General features: G+C 39.8%; 1 protein-coding gene across 25 annotated transcripts in view; it reads left to right on the top strand.

The window, feature by feature from the left end:
• The window catches only part of LOC117419817 (protein-methionine sulfoxide oxidase mical3a), a 117,204-nt gene that overhangs the window by 44,985 nt on the left and 57,641 nt on the right, over nt 1–14,578 (top strand). For all 25 annotated transcript variants that reach the window (XM_058985690.1, XM_058985688.1, XM_058985699.1 and 22 more), the window contains 6 exons: nt 9,754–10,133; nt 10,249–10,456; nt 10,999–11,115; nt 12,141–12,242; nt 12,524–12,679; nt 12,979–13,079. In XM_058985690.1, coding sequence (XP_058841673.1) covers nt 9,864–10,133; nt 10,249–10,456; nt 10,999–11,115; nt 12,141–12,242; nt 12,524–12,679; nt 12,979–13,079 — 954 coding nt within the window. In that variant the 5' untranslated portion in view covers nt 9,754–9,863. The remainder of the gene's footprint in view (nt 1–9,753; nt 10,134–10,248; nt 10,457–10,998; nt 11,116–12,140; nt 12,243–12,523; nt 12,680–12,978; nt 13,080–14,578) is intronic.

Here is a 14,578-nt window from a genome sequence, read left to right on the forward strand (position 1 = left end):
CAAAAGAGTTGACTTTACTGCGACGGTGGCATCCCTTACGTGCAGACCAGAATGTTGACAGTGTGTGTGTTTATTTAGATATAGATATTGATATCTATTATATAAAATATAATTTTTTATTTTAAATTTGGGGTCCAGGGGCCAGGTTCATTTATAGCAGAAGGTTCGTTACAATTGTAGCAAGGGTGTATTGTACTTACCTTTTTGTGCTTATGCTGTGGCTCTGATGTTTACGTTTCACTCAGGTGTGGACCCAGCAGTGCCCAGTCTAATGTCTTACAGGACCATTCTTTAAAAGATGTGTTTGCCTGCAGATTAGACTCCTAAACTGAAACCTACAGTCGTCTGTAGAATTGGAGCCCATTAGCGTCCTGGAATGTGCTTCGTAAAAGAAGCTAGGCCTACTGTACTGTAAGTTTTGTTTAATTAATCTTCACAATTTGTCATTATTGGTTGCAACCTAGTAAATTCCCAGTGGTTGCCGTGCCTACTGAAGGAGCATCGCAGTTAACTGTTGTGCAGTTTTCTTAATCTTTTCAAGAAAGCCATCCCTAATCAGATACAGAGTGACTGTACATGTAAACAGCAAAGACAGCAATACCAGATTACAGAGGTCAGATTACTAATAGCCAGACTTTTTTTTTTTTTTTCTTTGAGTGGAATTTGCTTTACAAATCTCATTACCACCGTTAAAATGTGTTCTCAGAGATGTGAGGGCTTGGGTTTTCAGGTTAAATGCATTAGTCCCAAATACTATCTTCTTTTGTAATGTATATTTCAATGTGCTTAATTTATTTTAGCTCAGTTGTAGCATTGCAGATTAAGAGTGAGACTTGGAGGTGATGACAACTAGGCCACTGGAACATGAACTAAATGTTCAGATAATCAGCAGGGCAGCTGAACATTGTGCCAATGGCAGGGAATCGCTGCCAACATTTGGACTGTTCCAAAGACAAGTGTACAGACAGCAGAAATAAATGTTTAAGAGAAGTCAGAAAAGCCAGACTGTATTGTAGTTGCTGTACAGCACATTATTAAGAACATCATAAATTTGTGGCATCTGCTGTGCAAACTAAGACTAGCTCAGGGCATTTTCAATCCCAAGAATGTACTTGTTCACTATACTATTGTGGAACATTGTACAGTACCCTTTATCTTCATGTTAATTACAAAATTAGCTAAATAGATGTTTCATTGTGTACATGTGCTCCTGGTTTTAAGAATCTCCTCCTACTGTACATCCTACATATAATAAATGCAAGGAGGGAAGGGGCTGTTTTTTTTTTTGTTTTTTTTTTTTTTTAAGGAGTGCTAGTCAGAGTAAAATCTTGAAATTAACCGCTGTTGATTTTAGTATCATTTAACAGGCTTGGCATTGGGTGAGCCCTTTGGCCTGTTTATTTCAAGGAGATGGCATGTTTACATGGGAATCAAACTTACTTGCTGAAGATTAGCTGGACAGGTAAATCTTCAAGCCAGACAGATAATAAAAGCTTACAGGATCTGGGCTGCAGAGGTGCTCGGCAGTTTCACAGTTGTTGGCCTCTGTATATGTTACTGTCACAGAAAGCAGACTGAGTGCAGCTACGGTTTGGGTTGTCTTGTGTGTGAAAGGGAAGGATGATGAACAGTTTGATTTTAGAGACCCAGTATTCTTGATTGATTCCAGGGTTAGATGTACAGTGTTAATATTTGTCTTCACACACAAGTTGCAGTAATGTCTTTCGTTAAACAGGGAATTCTGCTCTGGCATTCTCTTGTGTGTCAGGTGTTTGGTTAGAGCAATTGATTGCATTTTGAGCAGCACTTAAAATATTACAGTAAACAGAGCTAGGAAAATAGTTCCAGTAAAAGATTGGCACATTTTATATTAACCATTTTTTGATCGGTCCTTGCTGCATATCTGATGCATTTACTTCTGCTATCTTCTGAAATGCCCTTGGCTACAGTTGACCATTACTGGCCGCCAGTCTCGCTGTAATTGCAGCTCTAGTTTTCCATTCAATTTTCCTCTATCTTGATCACCTCCATTATCTTTACCTGCTGTTTCTGATTATCTCACGTAAAGATGACAGTGGTTAAACTTGAGGCTGTGGGAAAGAAAGAGAGAAATGATAGCATGGCAGATGGCACATTGCTCCAGCAGGTCTCTCTCTTTAAAAGAATGTGTTTCATGTCTGGGCCCCTGTGACAGAAAGACAGTGATTCCTGGTGGTAAATCTCCTTCCGAACGGGAACACTGTACTAGCTTTTCTGTTCATGCGTTCCTGAAACGCACATGCCCCAAATTTTGTGCCCATCCATCAAATACTACATTTTAGTACAAAGGCTAATAAACTCATTTTTAGGAATGTTTAAACTTATGGCATATAGTAGCTTTAAAAAATCTCTGTCTGTGTATAGATATACTAACAGTAGACCGTTCGCATGACAGACAGACGGGATTCTAAGCACTGTTTGTTGCCTTCATCTACGTGTGTTTTTACATTTTTCTGCATTCCAATAACAGCAACAGAATCGCCGTGTCTTAAGAGAAGATTCTTGAAAAATGTACATCCGTGCTTTATGCTTTTTTGTTTGTTTATTTGTTTTGTCCAGCAGCTCTTTCACACACAGTACATCTTGCCATCTCGATAAAGAAGCCACGGATCTCCCATTCAAAAGTATGAGAACGCATTTTTCGTTTGCGTTTGTGCATTGCAACTGCTTCGGTCACTGTAGTACTCATAATCAGAAGAAGATGGCTGAGATGCAGATGAGCAGTCTTCATGAGAATCCCCTGAAGATGCTGACTGCTTAGCAAAAAATACTTCCGATTGACAACTGACTTGCTGTCAGTGTACACTACACTAGATATAAATGTTTATGCTTAAAAACAATCTGTAAGGGCTTCCCTGTTAAACTAGTGTGGAAAATAACAAAAGCACAACGTTAAATTAGACGACTGCAAAAATGAAGTGCGAGTTAAAAGTAGGATGGGGGAGGAACAATTCACGTAATTTGTCGGCTCTGTTTGAAATAAAATTAAATGGACCAGACTTAAGCTCAGGCAAGATATGAAGGTAAAAGCAAACATAATAAGAGGGGGCAGTGTTTGTTTTATTACTTTTGTTATGTTCTATTGTTTTTTTTTCCTGCAGTACAAATATATACAACAAAAATCTGACGCCTTATCTATGGCGATTTACAGGATTATGAAAGGTCTCCTCCTCCCACACATCTGCATAGCCTTTGCATTGACAATGTTTGTTTTAAATATGTAATTATACTGTAAACCAGGGGTGGGCAATTCAGTCCTCGAGGGCTGCAGGGGGTCCTGGTTTTGGTTCAACCTCAGCTTTTAATTACAGATTTGAAGTGACCTGTGTTTCCCAGGTTTTAACCAGGTTTGAATTAAAAGGGGTGTATAATGTATAACCTGCAGGGCTCCAGCCCTGGAGGTCTGCATTTACCTATTCCTGCAAGCTCTGGCATACTTACCTTTCAATAGGCTCACTTATATTTGTCTCCGTTCCTCTGTTTTATGTGTCATCCAAGAAAACTCATCAGTTCAAAATACTTCCACTTTGGAGGCTTTCCACCTGCTGCTCCACTCTTTCCTTGAAATGATTTGTTGCTTTTGACAAATCTGTCACGCAGTTTTCTCCATCGGTCTTTACACTCTCTCCAGTCCTTTTGTAGTTTTTCCCCAATACACACCCAAGTTGTTTCGACTCTTTTTGCCATACCTGTATTCTTTCAGTGAGGGGTTATATAAATGTGGATATTTACGAACTTCTTCTATTAAGAGTTCCTCAAACTTGCTCCATCGTGCTTCACTGGCTTGCGACCATGCAACAAATGTTGGATTTTTTCAACATCATCCGACCCTGTGCGTTTTGCGGTCGCAGACGCACAAGAAAAGGCCGTACGCCTTTTCAAAAAAGACTCAGCTCGCGGCAGTGCAGGTGATGTCGTCATTCTGACCGTCGGAGACTACTGACTGAGACCAAAAATTGGGTTGCAGTCAGAAGTTTTAAACTAGCCTTCAGTGTGTGTACGCATTACACCCGACCTAAACATGAAACGGTACTACAGTGTGGATGCTAAAGTTTGAGCTGGATTAATTAAAACGTTTTTGAGTACGGTTCTCAAGATCGGTTATGTAGTGTGGACAGGGCCTAAAAGTAAATATTCTTAATATTGCTGGCAAAACCAAATATGAGGCTTATTGTTATGTCACCTACAGGACTGGAGTGTATCTTAATAAATGTTGTTCTATTGCAGGACTTTTTTTTATATATATAAAATAAGCAAGTATTTTAGAGTCATGCTGCACTGTAATAGATTACCACAAATATGCATGTCTGTGTCCCTTTCCATTCTGTGCGTCCCGTGAACGCTAGAGGAGGCTGTGTGGTCCAGTCAAATCCCACCTCAGCCACTGACTCATTGTGTGATCCTGAGCAAGTCACTTAACCTCCTTGTGCTCCGTCTTTCGGGTGAGACGTAATTGTAAGTGACTCTGCAGCTGATGCATAGTTCACACACCCTAGTCTCTGTAAGTCGCCTTGGATAAAGGCGTCTGCTAAATAAACTAATTATAATAATAATAATAGACAAAATATTTTTCCGTCCAGTGGACTTATTTTGCGTTAATGCAACCCCTGAGTATAGTACTGTAGTTTATTGCAACATCATTGCATAAATGAAGCTAGGAATTGATGATGTGATACAGTAGCTCTCTGCATGGAAGGGGCAGAGCACCATAACTATGATGTAATGCTCTCATTATGAGAACTGCAATGATATACTCTAGCAAGAGCCAGATCTGTACTCTCCCGAATACAAGATGTAGGTTTAGGAAGTGAGGTTGTATGTTCGAAGTATCTTAATGTATGTCCTATTACAGTATAACAGTTATTCCTGCTGTTGGCCATCTCTAGTTTGTACTCCCTTGATTTTATGAATTATCCTTATCCTTATTTACAATTTCTATGGCTAACTTTTTTGTGCCATGGCTTGAATTAATTTTATGGCCGTAGAGACCCCACTGATTGCCTTTTCTAGTAAATGTTACTGCACTGTCATTAACTGTATTTGACTTGGAATACAACATGTCAATACATTTCAAACTTGTAGTATGTTTGTTTTGGCAGTTCCTTATCAAAGTGCAGACTTATACATCAATCAATACTGTACATACTTTACCATAGCCTGATACAAAATAAAACACTGTTGCTGTATGCCCTACACATTTAATTGGTGATAAGCCCTTACACAAGTGTACTGTATGCTCAAACATTCATCTCTGTGTACTGTACTGTAACTACAGTGCACCTTGGGAGATCATGCAAGGCCCTTTTCATGGATGTCCCAAAAGAAAATACTGGTGCGTGGGATGCTTGATTTGTGACTCTGTTGGAATCTAAATCAGCTCTATGCAGATCACAATGTTTGTTTTTGTTCTTCTGTATACTGTAGGCCAACTCATACTGACTTGAATGATTGACAGGCACAAAACATGGTATAGGCCTAAGTATTCTTCGTTCGCTGGAGTCAAAGCCAAGACAGATTGAGAAAATACAGAAACAAGTAGTTATTACCTACAAGAGAGTACAGTGTTTGTGGAGTTCAGTGGTTGTTGGATTGAGTTGCTGCTCCTTTTTTTGTTGTTTTCTTTCTTTTTTTTTTTTTTTTGGTTGTTTGCTTTTAATTCCACCTCCAACAGCATGTTGTACCGTACAGTAAAATACTCTTCCACAATGACACAAATCTTGCTGTTGTAATGCAGTGTCATATGTTTACCACATATGTTAGAAACTGGAATAACCTACTATGGAGGCTATGGCTCCTGAAATGTTCTAAAGCACCAAACCCTTCATGCACATGCAATCACAATTATGTATATTACTATAAATAAACTTCTTAATTGCAGTCTCGCTGTATGTTTCATTAGCAGTGTGGAATGTTTTAGGATGACAGAATTCCTCCAGGCTTGTTCACATGAGGACATCATGGTCTGTTTTGTTTACTCCTGTGACCTCCGTGTCCCTGCGATTAGGAAGGAGTTACCAGGCTTTCCCCTGTGAGTCGGTCCCTTGTCAAATAGTGTTGCCACAATGAATGAGAATGTGACGCATGTATGTAAACCTGCAGTTATCCCTGCTATGTTTAGTAGTGAAAGTGATTCAGGCCAGCCACAGGAGACTGAAGAATTGCATCTTGTTTGCTTCTCAAACAAAGAATGATGTGTGTCTACAGTATAAGAAGGATGGAAACAAAAGATCCAATGAAACTTGGCTTTGTTTGTGCGACAACTTGTACTTTTTCTTCCTTCCTTTCTTTTTGGTTAGCTATTCTTTTTTGTATGCCTTTTAAAGAATAACTGGGAACTTGTTGCTTCAGGTCAACCCTGAGTTGTGAGTCTTTCCCTGAAATAATTTAAGTGGCTTGCATGCAAACATATGATCATTAGCCTACTTTAGTTTTTCTTACCAATTCCTGACTCCATACAGTAAGATTGCAATAAGAATCAGAGTAATGTACTGTATTGGGGATACTGATGGGGTCACAGAGTAATGTACTGTATTGGTGATATTGATGGGGTCTATGCAGCGAAACACATCTGATGGTTGTCTACAGGTATAAACATGTAATTCAATAAAGTAGCAATGTTTAGTGCAGTGGAGTATGAATCCTGGAGAAGTCCTGAGGAATTTCATTCATGCTATTGTAGGACAAGAGGGTGGAGGGGCACAGGTTACAAAAATACTGGCTCTTAGGACTCTTGGGTCTAAAGAGGATATGTAACCCGTCTAAATCATTTTGAATGACCTTTGCTGCTGCAACAGTGTATTAAACTCCTCCTATTTTTGTGTCGTCTGCATACCTACTGTTTCATACCTTCATAGTTTGCTTTTCTAAAATTGTAAACCTTAGCTTTAGTCATTACTTCTGGGGTTTTAAAAATACTTCAAATGAGACCATGTTGTGGTCTGAGTTTGCCAATGGCTCTCTGACCTCTGTTAGTTATTCTGTCTTCGTTATTTGAAAAGACTAAATCAAGGCATGCCACCCCTCTAGTCGGTGCCTTGACAAATTGCGTTAGGGAGCAGTCATTTGTCATTTTGTCTACTTTACTAATGCTACTGTATTTTACAGTGCAGTGTGTTCTAAACATGAAATGTGTGCACTTCTGAGTGAGTCTGCAACTACTGTATGACATGCTGTAACCTTTATCTGTCTGGGCTTGGATCAATTGACGCTGTCCTTGTGTAACACTGCACTCTCCGACTGTGGACTTTTAACATACTAAACTAACTGAGACACCCCTCCATGGCCCTACAGTTCTGTTAAAGGAACACATGACCTATAGTACAGTACAGTATAAAACAGAACCTAGAGTAGGCGGCCAACAAAACGGGTGGCACATTCTGGTAGAGAACAATTAGAAATAAAGGGGAGGGAGGTTCCAAAGCAAAAACATGTTTGAGTTCAAAATAAAACATCTTGCAGAGCTGTATAGTAAGCTAATTCTTCTGTACTGTACTCTAGAATTTTGTTAAAAGGGTTTACTAACATTATGCCAGGAGCAACATTGCAATAATTCCAGTAATTCAGTGTAGAAAGTTGCTTGCAGTACTGAGACTGTTGTATCTAATTCAATAGAGTAACAGTAGAAAGAAGATACCGTACAAAAGAATGCAAAAAAGAAAAGACCCAGGTGCACCCAGAGAGAAACGAACAACTGAATTCCATGGCATTGTTTCTGTAGTGCTTGATCTTGAGAGAGCATTAGGCAGCCATTGGTCTACTAGAACAGCAATTCACAGCATTGCAGGTAAACACGCCAACGCATGGAAAAGGGAAAAGTGTTGAACCTTATGGACAACAATACTGTAGTAGTGAGCACTCCTTCTATAGTTCAGGGGTATTGTACAGTATCCACAGGTGGTGTCGCACTGCTGTGGCTTTAGGTGCTGTGCTGGAGCGTTGCATCCTAAATATGAACCTCTAAACTAATGAAAGCTGTACAGCATAGTTGCCTAAGTCACCGCTATGTCACTTTTATAAAATCTCTTCCTTATAAGCAGCAGATAATTACTGTGTTTCTTGTTACAGTAAGTGGTGGAGACAGGACTGTCAACTACAGTATCAGTTTGTGTGCTGTAGGAGGCATAATATTAATAAATATACATTTAGAATGGTTGTTAATCGGACAGCCAAACACAAAATATGACAAAAGTACCAAGAAAGTAGACCAAGTTGTTTCCTCATTTAATATCTGAATGACGGTGTTGAAGTAGAGAAACTTTTTGGCTAAAGGTTTTGCGCCACTTGATAGTTGCCATCTGACGACTTCTGTTTCTTGTTAAATGCCTGCAACGTACTGTTCAAAGGGAACAGAGTTTGTTTTAAGTCTTGGAAAATAACCTGTGAAAAGTGACTGTTTTCTCATTTTGGAACGCTCTGCTCTCCACTGTACTGCAGGTGAGCGAGAGGGAAGCAGAAACAGCTGCAGTGAGACCTTTTAAAAACACTGTGGTTTCAAACAGGCCTGGGAGCCAGTGATGGGGATAGCACTGTGTTTTTACAGTAGGCTGACTGTCATAAGTACAAGGCAAGCATCTACAGCTGATTAAATAGGAGACATCCTTTTTAAACTATTATCCCAGGCAGTGGTTGTTGCTTTATGCACATAACACAGTAATCCTTAAACAAACAAGGGAGTTTTTTTTTTGTTTTTCCTTTGTGTTTTTGGTTGTAGCTTTTCACATGTTCTGTTTTAGTTTTATTAATCATATCACACTGTAGGAAATGTGTCGTGCCACAAAAGCCCCATGGGGTCTTGAAGCAATCGTGTGGAAAGAGACTAAAAAGTGCAGGGGGAGTAATTGTCAATGTGTTACAATATATTTTGAAGACTACCTCTGGCATTTCTCTCAAGGATCAATTCAGGTGTAAACGCTCTTCTTGGGTAAGGATACAGTAACTAGCTACAGCAGTACCAGAAGCAGGTGCTGGGGTGGCAGTCTCACACTGTAGCAGAGGATTTGTACTGTGCAGTGTACGCCTTTTGTCTGTCTCCCGCTCGGACGTTCTTCTCAGAAGGGGGGTCCCTGATAGCCACCCTATATTTCTCTGCCAGAATGAAGGGATTTACTGTACTGTAGATGTGTGCTGTGGACACAGGGATTATTGCCTTGGTCAGTGAAGTCCTTTTTTTCTAGTTCATAGACTGTGTACAGTCTAACCACAGCAAACATTTTCAATAAAGCAAGGCATATTAAATAACTTGTGATTGGTTCTGAACCAGGACCCCCTACTGTATCTCGTCCTCAAAGAAATACCCTCCAACAAAGAAAGGCATTCCCCATGATTTAACGAGGGCATTCTGCCAATCATTTTACAAATGAATTAGATTTGTTTGCTTCTAGGTAAAAGTATTCACTGTGATTTTCAGTTTACTTTCGTGAAACTACTTTTTCTTATCATTTGTGTGTGCATCCTGTTTGGGTTTTGTAGGAAATTGCGATGAGATGAATATCCGCTTGCTTTTCCTCAGAATGTTAGATGAGATATTGAGGTCCGTTGACCACATACCACAGACGCATTTTGGTTGTTAAAAAAAAGTTAAAAAACTGTTAGTTTGGGGGGGAAAAAGTTAAAAGCCAAATTGAAGTGATTGCATGTTTTAAATGTGGTACCTTAACTGCTCACACTGACTCTTCTGTACTGTATGTTGTAGCTAAAGTCTTCTTTGTGTTTCAGGTCTATGATGTTGGAATGAGGAAGTTGAAGTAGAAAGAGTCTAAGTGAGAGAAGAGAAGGGAGGGGCCGATTGGTTGTGTCCCCAGAGGGGGGCAGCAAGAACTCTGGCCATGGGGGACGGTGGTGGGGGTGGAGACAAAGTGGACCAGGCACATGTCCTGTTTGATCGCTTCGTCCAGGGCACCACCTTTAAGGGGACGCTCAAGGCCTTTCAGGAGCTATGCGACTACCTGGAACTGAAGTCCAGCGACTACCGCATTTTCTACCACAAACTCAAGTCCAAGCTCAACTACTGGAAGGCCAAGGCTCTCTGGGCCAAGCTGGACAAGCGAGCCAGCCACAAGGACTACAAGAAGGGCAGGGCCTGCGCCAACTCTAAGGTATGTCATCCATTGCTTTGATCTCTCGCTTTTCTGTCACTTTTGTTTAACAGGTTTGACTGAAACTCAACGAATGTTCACCTTCTCATCTGCCTTTCTGTGCTTTACTCCACAGTGTCTGATTATCGGTGCCGGTCCGTGTGGTCTTCGAACGGCCATCGAGCTCTGTTTCCTTGGAGCTAAAGTTGTGATCTTGGAGAAACGTGATGCCTTCTCTCGGAACAATGTCCTGCACTTGTGGCCCTTCACCATCCAGGACCTGCGCGGGCTTGGAGCCAAGAAATTCTATGGCAAGTTCTGCGCCGGTTCCATCGACCACATAAGTGAGTACAAGTAATACAGACCATGACATCAATCAAGAAATTGACTAAAACTAAAGAAAACACAGTGCCATTAAGAGACCATTGTTGTTATTCTCAAAGCACATACTGTCCCCTAATCCTAATAGGATTAGTTATTTTTAAAGGCAGTGTTGTGGAGAGTGTGGTTGACTAACAATTTATAACTGGGAGAACAAAACAAGGTTCAAGTTTGATTTTCCTAGGACTACCCATTTTTCATACTAGTATAAAATGTAAAATCATGCGCTTGAATTTTGTTTATTTGTATGTATTTCTGTCTGTCTGTCTGTCTGTCGTCACACCTTGATGGCCATATTTTGAAGACTGCAAAATGTGCCCTAATTTTTCTAGCAATAAACTAGTATTTTCTTTCAAAGCAAATGTGGTGCTTTTCAAATGTCTATTTTTTATTTTATTTTAAATTAGTCAAGTACTTGGCCTAGTTTCTTACATGTGTACCATACAATGTGTGATTGCATGTATAAAGTCTGGTTGAGTTAAGTTCTCATTCCCTGTGACTGCAGGTATCCGTCAGCTTCAGCTGATGCTTCTGAAGATGGCGCTGCTCCTGGGCGTGGAGATCCACGTCAACATTGAGTTCTGCGGCCTCATCGAGCCCCCAGAGGACCAGGAAAATGAAAGTAACTACAAACCTTTTATTTGGGTTCGCAATTTCTCTTTGAAATACGCTTGCAAGTGTGCAGAGCTAGCTGTGGAAATGTCTGTTTTTGTGTGGTTCGGATTGCTCCAATTTTATTGCAGTCTGGAATGGCTGAAAACCGTTTTGAAATTGGATTCTGTTTGTACCTCTTTCGAACATCAACCTGTTGCACTTATCCAACACTGCATTACCCCCTAAATAAAAACAGTTGGACTGAAGGTAATACTGTAATGTGTGTTTTCCCTTCTGGCTTCTAAACAAGAGCTAAAGGAGATGAGGTTTGTGGACTGTTCAGTCCAGTGTTTAGTTGACCATAAATTGCACCCTGGCAATGGAATCGCTCCCCCACTTCCAGAGCCTTGTCCTTCTCCACCCTTACCCCTCAGTGGTGGAACGACCTACCCACGGATACCAGGACTGCTCAGTCCCTGACCACCTTCCGGCGCCTCCTCAAGACACACCTGTTCAGACAGCATCTGTAAACAATACACCTCTCGACCATGCTGGACTGTATAGCACTCACTTGTACCAGTACTTGCATCAGCTTGTACTTGCACTGAACTGCTCCATTCAACTACTGCTCCTACCTATAACTACTTACTATATCTTGTATTTGATTTTAGTCCTTATAGGTATCTGTACTCACGTTTTCTGTAATTACGCTTATTTGAAATAATTTTCAGCTATTTGTCGTACTTGCTACATGTTCTTGCTGGACTTTACTCATATAAGCAAATAGTTACTATAAGGTTTAACTGCATCTAGTCAAATTCGCTCTTACTTATAAGTTACTGTATGCTTTATTTTGCTCTTGCTTGAATTGATTTTATTGTACTTTTTATATCTGCTCTTAATATGATATTCTGTAATGTGATATTTTCTAATGCAATACTTTTGTGCTGTGATAACTTGTAACAATTGTAAGTCGTCTTGTTTAAGGGTGTCTGCTAAGAAATAAATAATAATAATTCACTTTCTTTGGTGACTCTCTTGTTTCTCTTAAAGGGATTGGGTGGAGGGCTGAGGTCCGTCCCAGAACGCACCCTGTTTCTGAGCTGGAGTTTGATGTCATCATTGGGGCCGATGGGAAGAGGAATACTCTGCCAGGTAAAAGACAACTGTCAAAGAAATGTGGGTTTTATTAAAACCCATATTCATATATTTTATGAAGCAAACTAGGTTTACTTTTGCTTTAGACACAAGTGAGTTTGGCTGGCTGCATAAAATGGCACCAGTTTTGGTTAATGATGTAAACATCTCCCAATCTATAACTTCAAACACTCCGTCACAAAGCTCTTTGGAAACAACCTACAAGTATTGCCTTCCATATGAAGCACATGAATTCTGTCACCTTTTTTTTTTTTTTTTTTTTTCTCCCTGCCCTCCAGGTTTCCGTCGGAAAGAGTTTCGTGGGAAACTGGCCATCGCCATAACGGCCAACTTCATCAACCGCAACACGTCGGCAGAGGCCAAGGTGGAGGAGATCAGCGGTGTTGCTTTCATCTTCAATCAGAAGTTCTTCCAGGATCTTCGGGAGGCCACAGGTCAGTGAAGGGAACTTTGTACTTGCTTACATTCATCCATTTACAGCAGAATAACCAACTTATTTGCAGTACATCAATTCTACATTGTTTTTTTCAGGGCTGATTTATTCTTCAGTAATGCTGGCAAATAAGTCTGTTCTCCTGGATTGACCAATAGGCATCACTATTTTTAATGCTGTTCCTTGCTGAGCATCAGTGATTTGTGCAGTCTTGGCTACAGAGTATCAACAGATCTCTTGCCCATTGCAGATTAATCTTTGGGTAAAACATTAATCCTGTATTTGTGGTGATTTTCCTAGGCGTTGACCTGGAAAACATTGTGTACTACAAGGATGACACTCACTACTTTGTCATGACAGCCAAAAAACAGAGCCTGCTGGAGAAGGGTGTGATATTACATGTGAGTAGTGCCATATATATTAAAAAAATTGAAACATTGGTAAAAATCAAGGTGGTGATGGGGGGGGGGGGGGGAGAGAATCTCAGTATACACACTTTACATGTGGAATATGATGCGTAATAGTTCTGGTTTCTGATTAAGTTTAATGTCCCTGGCATATATGATGAAGCAGAATCTGTGCAAGTCGAAGTCACATTTTCACAAGTTAGCTGGTACTTTTGCGAACGTTTGGGCAATCGCTGTGCTGTCGGAAATAGTATCTGCAGAATGTATAAACATCAGCACAAAACAAGCCAGGTTTATTCGCCTTAATCATAAAAAAAAAAAAAATTGACAGAACCGGACGGTGCAAGCTATCGGGAGACGCGTCAAAAATCACCCTGGAAATTTCCATCAGTGAATACCGTAAGTTTACCAACTAGCATCACTGTTTTCTGTAAAATATTTACGATTTAAGATTGTCTGCATTAGACAGTGTTTTAGCTGATGGACTGTACTGTTGCACAGTCACCAATGCACACCTCTCTGCAATAAACAGTTGCTGTCCAGCAAAGCACAGCTCAGAGTAGCTCATTAACACAGTCATTCTGCGCTCTCTCTTTTTTATTAAAGCGCGTGTACAAGCCTTATTTAATGGATTGCTTGTCTCTCGGTTCATTTTCTTGTTTTAGTTTAATGTGTCTCTTTGTATGTTCTTTTATTCTGTCTGCACAAACATGTACCTCAGTGAAGCAGTATTTGCAACACTATGCGCCCTCTGCCTCATCTGACCCACTTTTTGCTATTTTTTGCTTTTTGTATACTTTGAAACATTTGTTTTCTTTTGAATATTCATAAGCTGATTTATGTTTTCTCCCCATTCCTCATCCACTAAAAATATTATATTTTCGTGCAAGTATTTCAATTTTGTTTTTGATCAAGCTAGTAGTTACTACGCCCAGCAGTTGCCACAATAATCGGACTTTGATTGGCCAACAGAATCGGGTGATAATGTGTTTGTGAACAGAGAACCTATGTGCGAAGTTTGAACGTTCTTTGATCCACCTGACGACTTAACGTACCTGCTGTATCCTAGGATGCAATATAGGGCTGCATATTAGAATGTCGGATGTCAAAATAAAATGGTATTTTAATCAAAATATTGTATTTCCTAGAAAATAGTACCGGGAAAATATTTAATAGTAGACAAAAAGTCGGGTATAAATCAGTAAAACCAACGTTCAGTAAAAAAAAAAAAAAAAAAAAAAAAAAAAAAAATATCCTGCAAATCTGTAAAATTTGGAATAAACCGGAAATGCAGAACATTTCGCTGAAAGCCGCTGTACAAATACATTTATATGAATGTATGTTTACTGTAATATTTAGCTTTCTGTAGATATTGGTCATGATATCCTACTTTTTCGTGGTATCGACACCTAAAGTATGAATTGTATAATTTGGTAGAATCATTTTGTATAATTGGTATAGGGTACATTTATCCTTGGTATTGTAATGAGTCT

Source organism: Acipenser ruthenus, chromosome 14 (assembly GCF_902713425.1).
Source record: "Acipenser ruthenus chromosome 14, fAciRut3.2 maternal haplotype, whole genome shotgun sequence".
NCBI classification, from domain to species: Eukaryota; Metazoa; Chordata; class Actinopteri; order Acipenseriformes; family Acipenseridae; genus Acipenser; species Acipenser ruthenus.